General features: G+C 37.2%; 3 protein-coding genes across 4 annotated transcripts; 1 reads left to right on the forward strand and 2 right to left on the reverse strand.

The window, feature by feature from the left end:
* Positions 1 to 734: 734 nt before the first annotated feature.
* Positions 735 to 5,300, reverse strand: rnf103 (ring finger protein 103). The gene is made up of 4 exons (XM_066649844.1): positions 4,570 to 5,300; positions 4,331 to 4,473; positions 3,804 to 3,919; positions 735 to 3,702 (listed from the first exon to the last, which is right to left on the reverse strand). Exons 1-4 carry the CDS (start codon positions 4,793 to 4,795, stop codon positions 2,205 to 2,207), a joined length of 1,983 nt encoding a protein of 660 aa, XP_066505941.1. The 5' UTR covers positions 4,796 to 5,300; the 3' UTR covers positions 735 to 2,204.
* Positions 5,301 to 8,450: 3,150 nt separating this feature from the next.
* Positions 8,451 to 14,599, forward strand: mxd3 (MAX dimerization protein 3). Of its 2 annotated transcripts, none has more exons than XM_066649548.1 (6): positions 8,451 to 8,587; positions 9,256 to 9,355; positions 10,664 to 10,693; positions 10,816 to 10,930; positions 12,397 to 12,562; positions 13,120 to 14,599. In XM_066649548.1, the coding sequence occupies exons 1-6, from the start codon at positions 8,518 to 8,520 to the stop codon at positions 13,233 to 13,235; spliced, it is 597 nt and encodes a 198-aa protein (XP_066505645.1). In that variant the 5' UTR covers positions 8,451 to 8,517; the 3' UTR covers positions 13,236 to 14,599. The 2 variants fall into 2 exon arrangements, with proteins under 2 accessions (XP_066505645.1, XP_066505646.1); XM_066649549.1 differs by having other exon boundaries at positions 9,259 to 9,355.
* Positions 14,600 to 14,980: 381 nt separating this feature from the next.
* Positions 14,981 to 18,826, reverse strand: prelid1a (PRELI domain containing 1a). The gene is made up of 6 exons (XM_066649627.1): positions 18,676 to 18,826; positions 17,749 to 17,870; positions 17,415 to 17,640; positions 16,650 to 16,763; positions 15,870 to 15,948; positions 14,981 to 15,775 (listed from the first exon to the last, which is right to left on the reverse strand). Exons 2-6 carry the CDS (start codon positions 17,838 to 17,840, stop codon positions 15,654 to 15,656), a joined length of 633 nt encoding a protein of 210 aa, XP_066505724.1. The 5' UTR covers positions 17,841 to 17,870; positions 18,676 to 18,826; the 3' UTR covers positions 14,981 to 15,653.
* Between the last annotated feature and the right edge of the window lie 1,454 nt (positions 18,827 to 20,280).

Below are 20,280 nucleotides of genomic sequence, written 5' to 3' on the forward strand. Positions count from 1 at the left end.
TTTGAAATTAAACTGCTACGGTTTTACATAAACCGTCACAAACAAGAAAAGATAGCTCGTGTAGATATCCTCGATCTGCTAATATTTAAATTGTTTGTAATTATTTATTTTAATCTAAATTCATCTCCCTGCAGCTATGTCACAACAAGAAAAAGACTTAAGTGTCCTATTTCATCAAATTATCTTAGCAAATAGACATGATTTTTGAAAACCATTCGTAACAGTTTAAGAAGCACCTATAGCCGGTTCTTTAGCAGTAACCTTTACACCATTCATCACAGTATTTTATGGTTACAGAACACTATTTAAGATTAAAATACAGTACTGTAAAATGTAGCCAATACAAAATTTGTTTAAATAATGTATTCATATTTTGCATTGATAAAGGCATTTAGCTGAATGTGTTTGGTTTCTGATTCCTCTATTCACCAGCCATTTTATAGATTTATTATATTCCATAAGCAGCACGATTTAATTTAGTCTCAATTAGCCAAACTAGATATTAAATAGTGGTGTTTTATGCTTTTTTGGATGGTAGGATTGGAATCTTGTGCTTCCCGAAAAAAAAGACTGAAAATCATTCAGCCTAGCACATTAATGAACATCAAATCATAGTTTGTTTATTTTTATTTATACTACTTCTAGTTTTTAACAAATAGTCATTTATATACATTATATACTATTTTTACATGGTATTATTCAACACAAAAAACAAGAACAAGTCACAAGGCCAATGTGAAAATTAAACTTTAATGAATTGAACATCACAACAGACTGAAGCTCCAACTCATGTTTCAAGTTCACACAAACAACTGGAGTAAGTCAATGGGATAAGGTCATTAATAGTGTTATTACAATGCAGTAATCCTGGTCAGGGACAAAGAAAGTGTCATGCTTCAATGTAAAAGCAATTTAACCAGAAAGAGATTCAATGCAGGTCAAGTTCAGTCATTTTGCCCAGGGTGCAAGCCAGTCATTTTTTAGGTCTCAATGATTCTTATTGTTAATTGTGTAATATATAATAAATATCAGATTGACATGCCCATATGTTTATATGATTTAAAAAAAAAATTAAAGACTTAGAACTCCTCATACCCTATAAATGCCCTATTAACCTTCATACTTAGGCTGGGGACACACTACACAAATTTTTATTATTTTTACATGGGGTAATATTCTGTTGTATGAGATGTCTGTTCTTTGATGGTATGCTCATATAATCCAGTTCAAGCTCCTTCAAAATCTGACCAGTTTATGTTTGTAGTTTGACAAAAGTTCCATCAATGTATGAATTCTGAAGGAAATTAATGCTGGGTGGTCAAAGCTTGTCTACTCTGGCCAATCCTTCTGGAACATTTTCAGTGTTTTAATGATATAAATACACTTCTTTAAATATACCTTCAAATACACTTGGGGTCAGTGTATGTATTGGAACCAAAATTGTTGGTCACCTTTTTCTATGGCATTTAACCGACTTTAACTTGTGAAATCCAACATCTACTAGGAAAGGGCTTCCATTCTAGTTAGGTGTTAAAAAGATGAGTGGAGCCTTCTTAGTTTCAGTGGTACAGAAAATGTAGTGTACACCTGGCCTAAGCTGAGAATCTAAATTTTACATTGTCATTTATCACATTTATAAACTAATGACACACTGAACATGTATATGGGATTCTGATACAGAAAACCTGCAGATTTTCACTTTCATCTGGCCATTAGGCTTCACAAAGATCTATAAAATAAACATTTTCGATTATGATATCACCTTGCCTGCATGATGTCAGGTTATGTCTTACGATATATTTGACTTACGTAGATTCATGTTTCATATCTATTCTCATAGTGCAAGGCATACAATTCCAACTTAAATATCAATCTTTCCAAAATAAAGCACAAATTAAAGTCATATTAGGAAGAATTAAGTTCCTAATAGGCCAGTTTTAGGGGGGCACATATTAAGCTTTCAGCATGGACTAAAAATACTAGTCCAACATTTTCAGTTAACGGTAATAGATAGTCCATGACAAGGCTTAATATGTCCTCAAAGGCCCACATACTGTAATGTTTATGCAGTTTTAAACCACCAGAAATAAAAACAGAAGCCAACAACATGGCTACAAGATCTACAGGTCCACAGACTAACAATGGACACATCAATTATTTTATAAGTTAAGTGCAGGAAGCAGGTCTGCAGCCAGTGGCATATGCTATTCTGGTTCAGATGGATAAGCTGTATAAGGTTGTCTGGCTGGTCTCTTCTTATATGATGGCCACCGACATACTGGACAGCAATGTCGTCCACCTGCTAGCCAGACCACGATGCACTGCTGGTGAAAAACATGGCCACATGGTAGTCCCATGACAAGGCATTCAGTTTCAAAGTTCTCCAAACAAACAACGCATTCTGTGCAGTGGAGCATGCCACATGGCCACTGGGACCAGTCGGTGTCCAGTTCCTCTCCTGACTCCAAAGACTCTTCTGATTTCATCCCAGACAAACACCCATCAGTAGGATCGGTATTCTCTGAGCTGCAGTGATGTTCTCTCTTGTCTCGATCCAGTTTATCTCTTGATGGGTGCACTATCTTGTTTGGTGGATTATCTTGGTCCCTTAAGTAAGCACCCTCCAACTGTGTGCACTTGAACCTCCAGGTGGGTAGGTTTTTGATGTAATCAATGGGAACAAGTGGGCGAAGCCAGAGGTCTGGGAATGCCAACCTCTCTAAAAGAAAATTAGGATCATCATCCCAGTCCGACTCATTTGGAAAGTTCTGAAAAGAGGCAATAGGGTGCACCAAGTAACTGGTGTACCAGTCCCAAAGACTGGACAGCCATTCCAAATTGTTTGCATTTTGGTCTTCACTGCCACATCTCCTCTTCTTCTCAAAGTAGTCTATCAGGAGGCCATGGGCTAGGTATGTGCTCAAGAAAATAGCTGGGTGTGAAGAGTAGAAGGTCCAATCTGCCCTGACCCAGGAGGCAATGGTGGTGGTATCAGCATAGCGCAGTAGTTTAAGACTGTACTCATAAAAATTGTCCAAATATGGCAGCTGAAGAAATCCAAGAATGGGAAGCCAAGAGATAATCAGTAATGAATTGTAGGTCCCTAGTGTGCTGATTAGAACCACAAAGCGTTTAATAGTGGCTCCTTGTGTTATGAAAAGGTCCATCCAGGCCATGAGGTTAACCATGACCAAGCTCAAAACAAATAAATCATTAACCTCCGGCTGAATAGAACGTAAGAACGTGTCCATGGCTTGCAAGGAAATGTATTCTCCAGTGGTGTTGCCATATCTGTAGATGCCTTCTGGTGTTTTGAGAATGTATGAGGGCAAATGTTGCACCCCAAGTTCCTCCAAACTGGTGGAATTGTCCCAGTTACTCACATCAACAAAAATGAACTCTATACGCCCTGTGAATTTGATGCTAAGGGCTGAGAAAAAGGCAGGGGGCTGGAGCAGTTTGGCAAATAAGAACATCTTTACAGGTTGATTTTCTTTCTGATACCAGTCATCCACTAACTGCTGAGATAAACGGATGGTTTTGATGCGAGAGGCAACATGTGCAGTCATCCATTTGAAGATGTGTTCCGTCTCAATGCGTCTACCATTATACTCTTTAAGCATAACCTTTCCTTTAGAGGCGTATGTCTGAGGAACTGACATGATGAGAGTGGACTTCATCCATCCACGTTTACGGCAATATCTGGTAGGTTGAGGGAAAATATGGTCAAACTCATGAACACAACAGGTTTTAAATATTTTCCAATAATTCCAGTACATACAGTTGCAAGGCAAAATTCTCACCTGGAGTCACTTGAGCAATTGAAAGTGCCAGTGCGAATACCAAACTGAGAAACTTTCTGTACCATTTTGCCCCAGTTGGCTGTGCTCAACAGTGGATTTCTGTCTTGAGCTATTACCTACACAAACAGAAAATTGCCTTTTATTTTACACTGCATGCAAATATTTTTTAAATTAGCAAAGCCCATGATCAATCTTATGTCAACAACACAAAGTGTGCTTCCATTTTTTTTTTTTTTTTTGCAAATGCTGTGGAGGTAATTCAAACTGATTCAGATAGAATCTTTTATTGAGTTTTTACTATATTGTATGGCAACCAGCATTGAACATACCAGTAATAATAATAATAATAAATAAATAAATAAATAAATAAATAAATAAATAAATAAAAGCTGTAGTCAAAATCAAAGCACAAAAACTCAGGGAGTCTATGACTTTGACAATAATCAAGACAAAAAAAATCAAATGGTGTAATAAGAGAAAAATAGGTTTATAAATAAGGCTGAGCAGGATGGCAGAAGATATTGTACCTGGACCAACCAGATGCCATCTTTAGTGTCTTCCACTAGTTCATAAAAGTGCATTTCCCCGTTGAATGTAGTGCTGGAATCTGAGGCTGTTTGCTCTTTTTCATTTTTCAATGCAGAATAGAGCTCTCCTTGCATCAGTTCTCCTGTAGAAAGGTTATTATGGGTTAAGGTAATACTAGTATTTCCACACTGCCATTTAACTGTACATTTTTGTTGGAGAAAATAAATTAAAACCTTACCCGAGTTTTCGACCAGCTCTCTGACATCTCGTTTCTCAGCCAGGCCAGAGTAGCCTAAACCACGACACTCGAGGATTGTTTTCAACTTTTTAAAGCTCAATGTTACTGGATCAACGAGCTGCGTTGCAAAGATACCGGTTTCATACCAGACCACGGCCTCGAAAACCCGAGCCAGAACGAACAAAACAAAAAAGTAAAGCAGCAGGAAGAACAGTTTCAGCCACATGTTTCTGCCTGGGGTTTTCTTGCAGATTCACTGTGTCGCTGTGTAAGTTTTAGCTAAGATCTCACTGTTTGACATTGGAGGCCACCGTTAAAACGCCGTTTGGTGGATTTCTCTCAAGCTTACAAACTTCCAAAAGCCACCAACCGAGTGTGCGCGCTCCGCATGCACATCTACTTCATTAGTAACCTAGTGCTAGTTCTTATGTTATCGAGCATTTCCACCAGACCCGTTTAATATGTGCTAACGGTCGCTGTCAGTGGAGCTAACAGCGCTAACTTTCCTCCTGAAGCGCAGGCCAGTTTGTTTTGGCCCTGCCTTCACAACGCAAGACTCAAACACGACGAACAAAACCGAGTGCTTCATCTGAACACCATACCGCTGCCTGACAGTTTCAGTCTGGATTAAACAGAGATGAAATAAAGCAGCACGACAGAAAAGAGCAACGGTATTCCTCTGTTTTCCTGTTAATTTCCTCCGTGTCCAGGCTCCGCTCGCTGCCCATCAGCTGCTCTCTCACATACATAACAACATCACGTCATCACGCGGATCCGCTCCCATCGCCCTTAGCAACGCAAAAGAAAAGCTCGAAGAAATGCCGTGTAACAAAGTTATTATATTTTTACAATACACGACCACAAAGGCAAACTTAAAATTTGCTAATGTAATGTGTTACTGAAAAATTATATAAATATGCTCATTAACTGTGCTTTCTGTTCAGATAAGTATCAGATCTATGAATGTTATAATTAAATTAATTAATATATAAATGTGATTTTCAAATGTAAATAGCAATTATAAACATTACTATATAACTATATATTATATAGTCAACCTTCAACAATCTTGTGGATATTAAATATGTTATGATATATTATTATATTACAATACTCATTAATATAATTAGGCAAATGTTACATTCATTGGGGAAAAAAGAAAAATTGTTAAATAGTCTCTTTTTAATGCATGTCTGTGTAGTGTTATTTATAAGCTAGAAGTGTTAATGTGCAAAATAAGCAGGCATCACTAGGGCTGAGAATGTCAGCTTTAAAAAGTGATTCAAACTCAAATGAGCAGATTCTGAATGAGAGAAATCTAGGGTTTCTAACCAATCCCATCAATAGAGGTGCTGCCTTCCAGCTGCAGGCCAGGAGCAGACTTGTGGGTGGAAATAGTGACAATGATTCCCATTTATTGATTGAAGATGAACATGTAGTGTTTTTTTTACTAAACCTCTGTTAAGACATTAAGGGATTTCTTTTCCTGAAAAAAAAACCCCCATGAACATATTACATATGGGTTAACATATGGGTTAATTCAATGAGTAGTGTTTTAAGAACTTCATGTGTAGTATTGAAAAGTTCATTTTGTTCTCAGAAGTTACCAATACATTATTTACTAATTTTGAATATATATATATATATATATATATATATATATATATATATTTTTTTTTTTTCTAAATGCCTTCTTTAAACCACAATTCAAGGCACATTTAGTATATCAAAAATATCAAACTAATCTAAAAGATAAACTTTTTTCTTTTAAAATTACTATATTTTATTTAATACTGATATTTGGATTATTTACAACTTTGCCATAACATATTCGCTCTGAATCATGACTAGGAAAAAAAGAAACAGTAGTTGCCCACCTGCCCTGCTAGCACTGCTGCAAGATATTTCAAAATAAAAGTCTTAAAGCCGGTAAGGCGTTTCGCTAGGGCAATACAATGTTTACAAAATAAATTTCTTTATTTGTGCTTAGGTTAATCAAACTTTAACTTCAAACTGTCTTCAGTGGATAACTCCTCTGTGTTATGTCACAGCAATAACTTTACAGAATATAAGTTCATAAGATCCATAGCTGAGAAGGAAATAATATAAATATTAAGGTCACATGTTATGAAAGCCCATATTTTCATGTAAAACCCTAAAAAATATCCCACTTTCTCATCAGTATTAAACCCCTAAATGCATCTATTTTCATTACAGTTACATATAATAGGAGTCGTTTCCAAGAAACAAATCCCCTAATGCTTTAAAATTAGCTTAGATGCACCTTCACCTTCAGTCAGTATGCAGTCCAAAGTCTACACATCTGTCTCCACTTACCCCTCTACCACACACTTTCAGCTTGAAATCCTTGTGTCACAAGTTGGCAGGATTGGTGCCTTAGAATGAAACCCTGTCTGAATCTGTCCATTAGCAAATAATTTCAAAGCTATAATGCTCAGTCATGGAGTCAACTGCTTATTATACTCATGATACATTTTCTACCTTATAGACAACACCACTCAGACCTGACAACAAGGTAAAATTTAATTTTGACAGAATGGCAGTGTTATTCATTAATTCATTCATTGTCTGAACCCGCTTATCCAATTCAGGGTCGCGGTGGGTCCGGAGCCTACTCAATATCACTTGGCGCAAGACAGGAACACACCCTGGAGGGGGCACCAGTCCTTCACAGGGCGACAAACACACTCACACCTACAGACACATTTGAGTCACCAATCCACCTACCAATGTGTGTTTTTGGACTGTGAGAGGAAACCAGAGCATGCAGAGGAAATCCATGCAGACACAGGGAGAACACCCCAAACTCCTCACAGACAGTCACCCGGAGCGGGACTCAAACCCACAACCTCCAGGTCCCTGAAGCTGTGTGACTGCGACACTACCTACTGTGCCACTGTGCTGCTCAGGGCATTTTTAAATATATCATAATATTGATATTCATTATTCATAAATATTGATTATTGATAAAGTGGTGGAATTAGTTATGTAACAATATAATAATTTTTGTGAGGCCTAAAATTTAACAGTCATCATTAGAGATATCTCAAGGGTGGAGTCAAATGATTGGACTCTAAACTTCATTATGTAGACTTTGAAAAAATTACTTTTTTAAGTGATTTCACTTTGCAGACAAATTATCAGGGTTGGAATTACATCATGGCAGTTTTACTAAAGAAATGCTCAGGATCGTGGTCTTTTTTTCTCATTTTGATAACGAGTTTTAGTCTTGGCTCTTGAATATAGAGACCCTGCAGGACTATTGTCAAAATCATGGTCTGTGACTAAAAATGAATTGCTTTTAGATGTGATCAGTGTCAGACTTGAGTCTTTTAGAGGTCTTCCAGTGTGCATTTAGTTTCCAAGGCTTCCAGTGTACGATTAAACGTTAAATTGTGTTCCTTACTTTAGCAAATGATTTTTCTTCTACTGGTGCTATTTTCTGGTAGCCTAGGCGATGTTCCACAAAGCAGGGCTTCTCAGTTTAGCCAGATAACTTAAGCCGAAGTCAAGCCTCTCCAAAAGGGTATTAGGAAAATAGCTGAGAGACATTCCTTTTGGACAGGCCTCAACTTTGATATTTTAGAGTTGTCAGGCTATCTGGGAAATCCAGTTTTGTAGACTACATCCAGATTTCATGTTCACAAGTAGAAAAAGTTTGAAGTGCATATTGTTCACGTCTCCATTTATTAATATATTTAGAAGAAAGTGCAAGTAATCAATCAATCAGAAATCAGTGTATAACAGAGAGGCTAGAACAATATGGGAGCGGCGGCCGGGGGCGGGGTGAAGCTGACGCGGATGACGTGGCGAAACATACTGCCAAACCCCTGTCTGTTCATTTCACACAAACACACTCGTACACGTACACACAGCTCTGCGGGTGTTGGCCCATTTCAGCACTAAGTAACTAACTTAAGTTACGCTATGGAGATAAACACCTCCAACATTCAAGTTTTGCTGCAAGCGGCTGAGTACCTGGAGAGAAAAGAAAGAGGTAACGTTCACCGCTCAAGTTTCTCCAGTGTTATTCTTTTCATGAATGCTAACGTTACACAGAGCTGCCCCGAAGCACAGTCAACTTTATAATAGAATACGCGCAGCTTTCGGGTAAACAGGTACATATATGTTTCCACCCGACAAATAAATCATCTTTGGGTCTTTATTTCCCGTTCTAAATTGGTGTAAATTGGGCTTATTGGGGATTATTTCGTGTTTGACTCTGTGACCTACATTCGAGCCCCCATTGTACACAAAGGCGCGAAGTGGCGGTTCATTTGAAAAAGGTAGTTGCAGTGTAAGCAGCACAACACTTTCTCAGCTTTTCAAATACAAACACCAACGATTAAACACACTGCTTTACGGTTTCTGGTAAATTTCATATTCGCTTAAACACAAAATTAGGAAAATGTACTCTAGATGCAATGCGGTGGCGCCAAAAATCAACCAAAAACAAAACAAGTGAATTACTGGGGATCTCAGAATAATGTCCCTATTTCAACTATAGATAATTACCTTTACAGATACACGAATGTCCAGCTGGCGTTATCTATAACGGATGTAGACTGCAAGCAGTGGTTTTAGAGTTGGTGCTGTTTTCTGTGTGGGTGTTCTCTGCGATGTGGCTCAGTTAAACTTGCTCTAATCTAAATGTTTTCTCCTCAGAAGCAGAACATGGCTACGCCTCATCACCTCCATTTTACAACAAAGTGTCAGAAAAGCGAAACAAACAGAAGAATAAGAGAGGCTCACCAGGGAACAGCAGGTGAGTTATACAATCCCTTCACTGAGGCATTGTAACGCAGTGCTGAGCGGTGTTTCCTCCTTATCTCCTGTTTACCATGTTGGTGTGACACAACTGCAATGAATTACGTGTTTCTTTACACGAACAAACCTTATTGTGGGTACTAGGGATGAATGATTACTCATTGTTTTACATCACTGTCCCAGTCTGCAAGAATGCAATCTTAAATCTCAAAAGCTGCAATACTTATCACCCAACCACATCACCCACCGTGTTGTGTTAAGTTAGAAACCTGGACCACCCATAGATGCAATTGGACCAATGGGGAACAACCAAACGTCCGTCTCAACCACAATCCCCACAAATCCCTTTGAAATTGATTATTCAATTTCATGCAAACCTTTCATATAAAATAAACAAAGCAAATCCAAAGTGTTATTTTTTCACTGTGAGAGTAATTGTGTGTAATTCTACATTTTTGCCTTCATTCAATGCACGAACATGAATCTTCATGCCCAGATTTATTAATATGTAATTAACCCCTGTCTTTAAAAAAAAGCTGCATGGAGTGCCCCATCCAGCTTTTTGCCAAGATGTGTGATATAAGAATCTCTGGCTTTCTGAATCCATGTTTTTTAGATTCTGTAAAATGTTACACTTTAAAAGCAGGGATGGTCAGCTATGCTTTGACTGCTTATTTCCCCTCATACATCTTCTAACATATAAAAACACTGCATTGATATGTTAACAAGGTTAATTGTCAGCTGATTTTCAGTGGCAGGAGTTTCATATATAGAAAGTAATTGCAATCAAAATTTATTTATTCATTCATTGTCTGTAACCACTTGTCAAGTTCAGGGTATGAATGAATGAATTAATGCAATCAAAATGACCTCAGCAAAATCAGTCCAGAAAACTGCAAATTCCTACTGGTGTTTGGTAACACTACTTTTTGGAGTAGTACTTTGGAAAGTGTCATTAAGGGAGACATGCTGGCCACTTTGGATGCTAGATAATATCAATGCTATATTTGTATTTTAGACATTACAAACTCTGATTTCAATCACAGCCACAGTTAATGAATCCGAGTCCTCTATATTAACCCATTTAACCACTCTGTCTCAACCATTGGTAAAGTAGAAGCTTCAGAGAAAACCGTTGTAATAAACTTTTGCCAATACCATTAGTAATAAAATGGTAGTCATATACTTTGTTGCACTTTATTGCATTGTATAGCTGAAGCTGTAATAACATTGAAGTATATTCATTAAATTGATCTTGCTTACATTGAGTCAATTTATTAGGTAATATTTTTCTTATTTGTTTCAGGTCTGTACACAATGAATTGGAAAAGCACAGGTATGCTTACCCACTCACATATTCAGTATTTTCAGTTTTACTGTGTTTCTTCCCCACATTACACCCAAGTGTAATGCTATTTTTTAAAAAGAAAACTATAAATGTCCATTTTGTGCTTGTAGACGAGCTCAGTTACGACACTGCTTGGAGCAGTTAAAGCAGCAGGTCCCATTGTCCTCAGACTCAACAAGGAACACCACTCTGAACCTGCTTAGAAGAGCACAGCTACATATAAAGGTGAGAAGTTCCCTGTGGATTCTAAAATGCCTTTGAATATAAGATTAAAACATGTGTTATGTATTATTTGCTAATATACCAGAAGATATTTTGTGTAATACTACAAGATATATTTGGGATCCCCTGTGTGAAAACAGAACAAAAAACTATTTTGGAAACAGATCAAATTAAATGGAAGTTTTATGATTTTGCTGCAAGGATGAGGTGACAGATAGAACTACAGTTGAAACACACTGAATTTCTCTTGTAAATCAAGTCTAACATTCGTCCCATTTTATTAAATACAATTTGAAAGATTATGTTCAAACTACTTTGTCATGCAGATGTTTCCACTGTTACATTACATCGTTGTGTCATTATAATCAGAGCAGCGAATTTAGAAAAAGCTGACAGTACTTGCAAGATTTAACTCTTACAGCAGAACAATAGAAACATGTCAGAACAGGATACAACATTGTAGTAATCAATGTAAAAAATATCAAGTAATGCAGTTTTTTACGGCAACAGCTGCTATTTTAATGTATCACATATTTAATTGTATACAGTATTAAAAAAAATAGGTGAAGTAATTTAATCTAATTGTGTGAAACATGCTTTTAGTGTCATTGTACAGTAGCACAACAAATAAGAGACTCTACACTTAACCCATATATGGCAGCTAATACACACAAACACACTTAAGGCCATGGTTGCACTGCTTGATGAAGATGAGTTTGACCAAATCAGAAGAAACCAAATACATATAAGCGGTATACATGCCGACACAAGCACAAGCAAAGTGCTGATAAGCTTGGCCATAAAAAGTCCCTGTCCACATATACACTTATTCATCTATAGAAAAAATGCGGATATGCCACAGTCACAGTACTGGTTCAAGAAAAAAACAATCACAATTTGATAATTTCCTTAAGTTAATTTCTGGTGGGACATGTTTTTAAAGACTGATGTGACTGTGATTACTAGAAACACAGGTTCTCAGACTTTCAGGTATGCAGAGTTTAGTGGGGCTGTAAGAGGTGTGGTTAAAACCGGTAGTGCAGCAGGTATGGTTGAGATTACGCCTACACAGAATGACAACAGCCACGTCATCTAGATATAGAATGTTACGGTGGTGCACAGGGTGTGACTGCATATGTAAGAATCTGATTTTGCTAGGCTTATGCCTGTTAGTGCAGCTGTACCGAATACTTAATCCTGTGGAAGATTCGAGGATTACATAGTAGGCTAAATTAGTATATGATAAATATGAAAGTGTTATTCAAGCTTTATTACAAAGTTTTGTCAGTTGCGAAGTTTGAAACAGAATTAATGTGTTTATTTTACACCGAATAGAATTTGATTATTAGCATGCTCTAAAAGAATGACCTGTTTTTGAACAGTCCTTTACATTAAGTATAGAGGTCGCTTCAGCGTATGTAGTGTGTAACAGTAGAATGAAGCTCACTCATTTTGCTGTGTGTTTACAGAAGTTGCAGGAGCAGAATGATCGAGCCGAGCTGCTTAAAGATAGACTGCGCTGGGAGCAGCAGGAACTGCGTATTCGGCTGCAGCAGCTGCAGGGTGGCACCGAGAGGATGCGCAACGACAGCCTGGGTTCAGCTGTGAGCTCTGAGAGATCTGACTCAGACAGAGGTACTAGCAGGGTCACTGTGGTTTTGAGTTGCATCTGTTTTTGATTTAAAAATGTTGCTTTTTTATATTCAAGGGCCAGTGGTTGATATCTGTTTTGAGCCTGGTTATATTACACAAAATTTATGAGTCCTGCATTTACATTACTGTATTTCACATCTCATTGCTTCTCATATATTTACTTTTTTAGAAAACTATTTTTAATTATGTAATTTAATTATGTAATTGTTTAAATATTATTACACAAAGTATTACATTAAGTCACATTTACATTTGAGTTTGCATTCCCACATTTATTTTGATTAAATAGCAAAAACATTAACTAAATCAAAAATCAAAATGTTTCTTTCTGCTAAATCATAGACACAAGAACCTTTCATACTTCAGTGTACAAGTACGTCTGTGGTATTGATTTGAAGATCTGTGTTTTCCTAATAAACCTGAATTATTTAAAATTAAAAAGTAAAAAAAATGTATTGCTTAGGATCATTTTGAATTTTAGAGTTAATATGAAGTGAAACTTGCATTACTAACTAGTTACGTGTGCTTTTGTATTACAGAGGATGTGGAGATTGACGTTGAGAGTATGGTGTGGACTTTGGAGTCTGACGGTTTGGGGACAACACAAACTGAATTTGACCATAGTTACTCCACTCCTGATCACGCGTGGTTATGACAACAGTGAAGCTGCTAGTGTGAATTCAGAAACATTCCAAAAACGGTATCATGAGGTCTAGGAACACCAAAATGGGCCTCGAACCAAAAATATCTGGTGGCTTGCCACAGAAACACCCTGCTGCCCTTTTTAAACCATCATACTCAGGCTTTTTGCAAGCATGACTGGAATTTTTGGTAATTTTTTAAGAAACATTGATGTGGTGCTCTGGACAGACACACTGTTGATGAAGGTGTGAACATGGAAATGTTTTTTCTTCATAATTTAGCATCAAATTACATTGCACTTCGTCAGTTGTCTCCCTTCAAGCTAATTGGCTTCTTTTCAGGGTGAGCCTGCAGTATAGACTTGCTTGCACTTACGTCTTTCACTTATTTAACTATTTTATCCTTTTCTCTTGTCTCGATACATTGCACAGACCAGCTGCATCAGCACTTGCATCGTTTTGTTCTAATTCAAGGCATTCCTCCAAGGACTGCCAATTCTGAGATGAAATCGCAGCTCTTGTTCGTGCGTTTTTATCAGTGTTTTTAAAACCTCTCCTGGATGGTGCAGAATGCTATTGAAAATTTATTCATGGATGACACAGCAATTAATTGGTGTTGTATCTGGTAAATACGAAAAAGTGGCCCAGTTAAATTTGAATTTAAAACTTAAAAACATAATATTCTTACACACTATATTAGATAATATTGCACATAGATATAAATTTGAAGTCACCTATGTCTAAAATATAATTGAAATCACTTACTGTGAGCTTATAAGCATATTTGCCACTTACTGAGACTCATTCAGTATATGTATGTTTTGGGTTAAGTATTCTTTTAAGGCTGTGATTTGTAACTAGATCACTTGTTAAAACAGAAGTTCTGCTAGTATTCTCCACTAATTTTATTAAGCTAAATTTTTGGTGGATCAACTCTAATAAAAGACTCGGCCCAAGGGCATTTCGGGCCAGGACGGGAAATTTTAAGTGTATTTTAGATTAAATTGTAGAGTGATAGTAATATTGCCCATTTTAAATGTTGTAGCTAGTGTTCACCTCAAAGGAGTGTTTCTATAATTAACCCTCTTATCACAGCTATATGTGCAACTCTTTTAAAGTAGCGAAGTATGTTGGACATAAAGGCAACCTTTCTGCTGAAATGCAAGTCATTTATGCAACTGATGCTAATAATGTACTTTAACAGTCATGCTTGTATTTTTTACATTTGTACAGTTATTCAGTGTAAATGTACACAGCTAAATAGTACACTGTATATGTGATTGTGAACACCAAATGCCTTATGAATTTTGTATGTCATTGGAACACCACCTTTGTATTTATCTTCTGTGTACTCATATGTAGCATTTTTTAATCAATGTAAACCTTTTGTACAAATAAATATTTTATGTATTTAACTTACCAGTTAATGTGTTCATCACCATAGCTGCAGCGTGTTTGTATGTTGCACTCGATCCTTTTTAAAACAGCAGCATGACTGGAACACACGACTGAAATTCCATTAAAATGAAATTCAATGCCTGTTATAAAACAATAGCTGCTCTATGCCCCTGAAAACCCTACTATAGCTTTCCAACCCATCACATTTCAAATTTGACATGTTGGAAAGCCACAACTACCTTTGCTGATTTGAAGCTACAATTTTTTTTATTTTTATTTTTTTATTACCATGTAATATTTTTGTACAGAATTAATGTGCCGAAAAAAATTACGAGACAAAAACCACAGCATGACTACCACGTTAGATAGAAAAGGTTTACTGACAGTACATAAGTGCTACAGAATTAAGGTTTTAAAGATAATTCCATTTTGTTTACCAGTAAATAATGACTTCACAGAAATGTACAGACAATGCCAGCAGCTGCGATTCTTTCTCCAATACATTTAAAATGCTGGAAAGCTGGTGCAGTACTCTAAACTACATCCGTCATCAACATGGACCCATCAACACTCATATTACTTCAATTTGAAGCAATGAAGGAACTGTATACAGCAGAAAATGAGACAATGTGACATTTTGATCTTAAGGGCATTTAAGGTTATGTCTCTTATGATTAACACAATCACACACAAATAAAATAATCATATGAAAAAAAGTAAGGATTCATAGCAGTCACATCCCACATGCTAACAATGATTACTCGAGGCATGAGAGGATGATGCATCTAAAATCATATTTACCTTCAGGCCTAAATCTTCAAGAGCACGTGTGGGAATGAGCATAGTGAGTTTGGCAGCCTTACAATACAGGGATGCTTGTCCTACACATGGAGACTTGTTACGGCAGACTTGAATAGGGTAAAATTATGCCCGCTAGCTCACTCATGGACTGGAAGGGCCTGACCCATTTCAAAAAAGCCTTGGTGAAATTAGGCACAGGCTTAGGAATATAACGTCAACAGTCAATCTCCAAATCATACATATTGTTTCTTCTGCGCTTGAGAGGCCAAGTCTTTTGCCTTTTCTTTTGCAGCAAGTGCAGTCTCTCTAGCCTTCTCAGTCGCTGTCTCAGCCAGCGTCCGTGTGGGCATTTCACCTGCACAACAATTACAAGCAGCTTAGAAAAAGACCAATTAATCACTCTTATTACTGCTAATGACCTCAAGCCTGAGGAGCCACATTATTCTTACCTTGCATTCTGGCCAAGACATATTCAAATCCTTTCATAGTTTTTGAAATGCTGTTCTTAAATCTGGCAAGTCCAAATTCCTAAAGAGTAGATGAAAAAACAGAGGCCAATGAATGTGTGCTGCTGCCAAGTAATGCTAGAGGTTAAGAGAAGAAATTTAAGCGCAGACTAAACAGCTGTTCAGCTGTCAACAAACCACAAGATGTACACCCTCACCACCAGTCTGTGTTGGCTGGTTTATATTTAGCTCCTGCTGGTCACTATGCTTTCCGTCTCTTTTAAGTGTAATGCAGCAGAAAATGCAAGATGCAATGCAATGTTATTTAAGCCTCCATGACTTTCCCTATACAGATATCCCTCGTTTTTCGTGGGGGATGCGTTCCAAGACCACGCGCGAAAAACGAATTTCCACCAAGTAGAGGAAAGATATTTTTTGTTATGTATTTAATGAGTATTTGGACTTGCATTAAACAGTCATTCTATAATGTTTTTCAGCTGGAACTACATGTGATATCCTACCAGTTTTTTAAGAGTAATTCTTAAGCTGTGATTTAGCGTAAGTAAATTTTACTCGGATGTGGACATGAAAAATACATGTACTGTACGTAAGAAATACTTGTAAATGATATACTTTGTCACCTACAGGCCTAGTCTAATACATGTAAATAATAAAAAAATACTTGAAAAACCCGCGAAGTAGCAAATCCGCAAAAGATGAACCGCGAAGTAGCGAGGGATTACTGTATTGCCATAGTAATGGCTTCCCTTTTGGCCCACTGACCTGAACAGCTCTGGAGAGGCCGTACAGGCTGGATGAGATCCAAGCCTCTCTATTGATCTCAGTCCAGTTGCTATTGTTGGGGTTCACTCTGTACACACAGCGCTCCTCCACAGACTACAGAGAAAGAAAGAAAGAAAGAAAGAAAAAAAAAACAACAGCTAAAATTTGCAGACAGAGCCAGCTGGTAAAAAAGGGGATTTTAGCTGAGCAATTACTGAAATGTATCTTTCAGCAAATTTATGCAGGAACAGTGTTTTCATTGTTCTCCAGGTCACAAGTTCAAATCATTGGTTTTCTTTCTAAGAAGCTAGTGGCATTCAACAGCAATTTCTCATTAGATTAAAAGAAAAAAAAACTTCTTATTTCGTATCAAGAATATGTAGAGTATTATTACTTGTTTATTTAAATACTAATCTGATTAGTATTAATACTAGATCAATATTAAATCATAATGTGTGACTTGCTAATGGAATAGTAAAATCAGAGCTAATCCTGCAGTAAACTGGGGCACTGAATCATTACCCCAGCACTTGGTTAAAGTTTTAAATCTACAGTAAGCAATCAAATATATATTCCTTTATTCAAATGATCAATTTTGTCATCACTTAAAGCACACACTTTTTTCATTCACGTTTTTATCATTGTTATATGTATGAACCGTAAGAAATGACTGCATGTAGGAGAAAAAAAGAAAACAACAATTTCTGATATTTTAGGGTTTCCATGAGATAGAGAAGGAATATAACGAGATTAAGGGCAGCTCACCATGACCCGTGCATGGCTGATATTCCATGTGAAAGTGACCATCGTTTTGTCCTTGGGATTCACTACAGAATCCTCAATGATATAGGCTTTTCTTGCCATGTGGCTGGGCAAGAATTTCTCGGCCCAGCGAGGCGCTCGGCTGGTTTTGGTCAATAGCCGCCTGGAAACGAGGCAGTTATCAGGAGTCACCTCCCGAAAGATGATGTCTTCTGTCAATACATGATTACTGAGGAGAAGATAAAGAAGATTACATGGGACCCAGAGACATTCTCACAAAATATGGTCTAACAGATTACTGAACAAAGTATGTGTGTAGGTCCAGTTTTGTTTTTACCTGTAAGGGTTAGGGTATCTTTGCCAGAATGCTACACAAACTTGGTCCCATGTGCCTTTAAGAAATCCTGCACAGCTGAAGTACTTCACCATAGTTCCTGGTAAACAGACTTTGGCATAGAACTGTATGGAGAAAACAAATGGTTGCAATGCCAATCAGTTAAGAACCAAAATCCTTCAAGGTCAAAAATGACACCGCCAAAAAAAATGAGAAGCATCATGATGAATTTGCAAATAGACAACACTGAAGTAAGATGTTAACCTTAAAAATTATAATCGAGGGATTACATTCCTGGGCAGAAACATAGCATTGCACTCCACATAGGATGTAAATTATTTTTTTCTGTTAATATACAATTACTTTTGTGGAGTAGCTGTTTACAACTAAATGGTCAAACTGGAGTCAAGTATTTTATTTTATTTTATTTTTTTTTTAGTTTTTAAATGTGGCACACTATACAGTATATTTCCTGAATGAAACATTAAGATTAAAGCCCCAAGACAAATACTAAAAACTATTACGTAATTCTGTGGTCCAAAGAAACTCACAGTTGAAGTGTGTCATCTTCAAACAGTGACAGTGCCTTAAGCAGCACACAGCCGAACTACTCCTACATATTTTACATCACTATTGCGGGATTACTCTGAAAATAAGCTGCGCGTTAAGGGAAGATAATACTTTAATAAAACCTTGCTGTTCTGAGTTTCTCAGCTCTACGGATCTCATCATACCGGAACACCGGCAGCTGCTAAACTCCGTGCCCCACGTCCACAGTCCTGTTAGCGATAGCGCGGTGCCGTAGAAATGAAGCACAGACGAGCAGCAGCAAAGAGAACTGAATGAATATCATCCACAACGCCCCTGAATATCATATTAAACTCCAGACGCCGCGCGCAGATAAAAACAGAAACCAAGTGAGATATTTACCAATATTTTAAATTATGTGTTAGAGATAATTTTTGGCCATTTCTCCTCTTCTGTCCTCCACACCGCTGAAGGTCCAGAACCACGAGAAAAGCGGAGGGTCTCTACTTCCGCTTCAGATTGAAACGTGTGGAGAGCTCACGCTCTGATGTAGGACAAGACCCGCCCATATCATTGCGTTCCATTCAGCCATCAAACCCTACTCCCTACTTCCTACTTCCTGTTTACTTCATATTTACTGCTCCCTATCCACTGCTCCATATTCACTCTTATTTCTACTACTCCCAATTTCTATTGCTCCCTAACCACGTATCCACTCCATTTTTACTACTCAGATTCTACCTTTCCAGTACTATTTGTTTAGTATCCACTAGTTTAGTATCAGTATCCACTAACAACTTCTCCTTATTCACTGCTCTCTCCATCCACTGCTCTCTCACTGCTCCATTGCAGTGCTCCCTTTCTACTACTACTCCCTATACACTGCTCCCTATACTGGGTTTCAGACTCACTATTGCACAAAATTATGTTTCTAGAGGAACCCACTGTCAGAAAATAAAATAAAATCAATAAATGTTTCAAATTAATTTAACCCATTCATAAACATTATTAATATTAACAGGATTCATATCTATATATTTTTTATTAGACCACAGTTTCAAATGACTTTTATACTTTATGTGAGGTAATTAAAAAAATAGCAATATTAAGAAACTTTTAATACATGTCCATTTGGTTGGACACTGGCGTTTGGTATTTTGCAAACTGTATTTTTAAGATGATGAAATTTAATTTGGTTTCTGAGTGCTGTATTATACTGTGATATTTGTCATACTCTTTTAGACATGGCTTACTCTGTGAAGTAGTCTTCTAAAGTTACATTGCTGTATGTATGAGGTTGCCAGTTTTATGATGTTAGTTTGCTTCATACTTTGAATACTTAACATAACTCAGACGTTTAATATTTAAAGAACACATGGTAAAATGTAACCTTCTGTAACTTTATACAAACTGCAGCGCTTGCTTGTTCAAATTCAACCTCTCTGTGCTACAGGTAGGGGGCAGACTTTACTCACAATTTACACTGAAGACAACGGTACACATCTCCGCCGGCTCTTTGTCATGAATCATAAGTTGCCGTCTCAAGTGGTGGTTACATTTATTCATTCAGCTAATAACGACTTTTTCTGTTTTGACACAGAGTCTGCTGCTTTGTGATTAGTTATACTTCTGACCAGTGGAGAGTTTAACTTTTCGTCCTTAAGGGGCAATAAAATCTTGTAGCAGACTCCACTGTGGGTAGATTACCTCAGTTCTCGGACCGTAGCATTTTAACTTGCTACTCACAATTTTACTTAATTAAAGCATAGCTTTAGGCTACTCTACTCGTGGATTACATTTTGTTAAATTTAATTATATTATGTCTGTTTAAGCCCCCTCCAGGGTGTGTTCTTGCCTTGTGCCCAGTGATTACATGTAGGCCCCGGCCCCTCCTTGACCCTTAACTGGATAAGCGGTTACATACAATGAATGCAAGGATTGTCAGTTTAACAATCATAGACTTGAACTAACTAAATGAATGAATTATTGAATAAATGTCAAATTGAA

Source organism: Hoplias malabaricus, chromosome 17, assembly GCF_029633855.1.
Source record: "Hoplias malabaricus isolate fHopMal1 chromosome 17, fHopMal1.hap1, whole genome shotgun sequence".
NCBI lineage: Eukaryota > Metazoa > Chordata > Actinopteri > Characiformes > Erythrinidae > Hoplias > Hoplias malabaricus.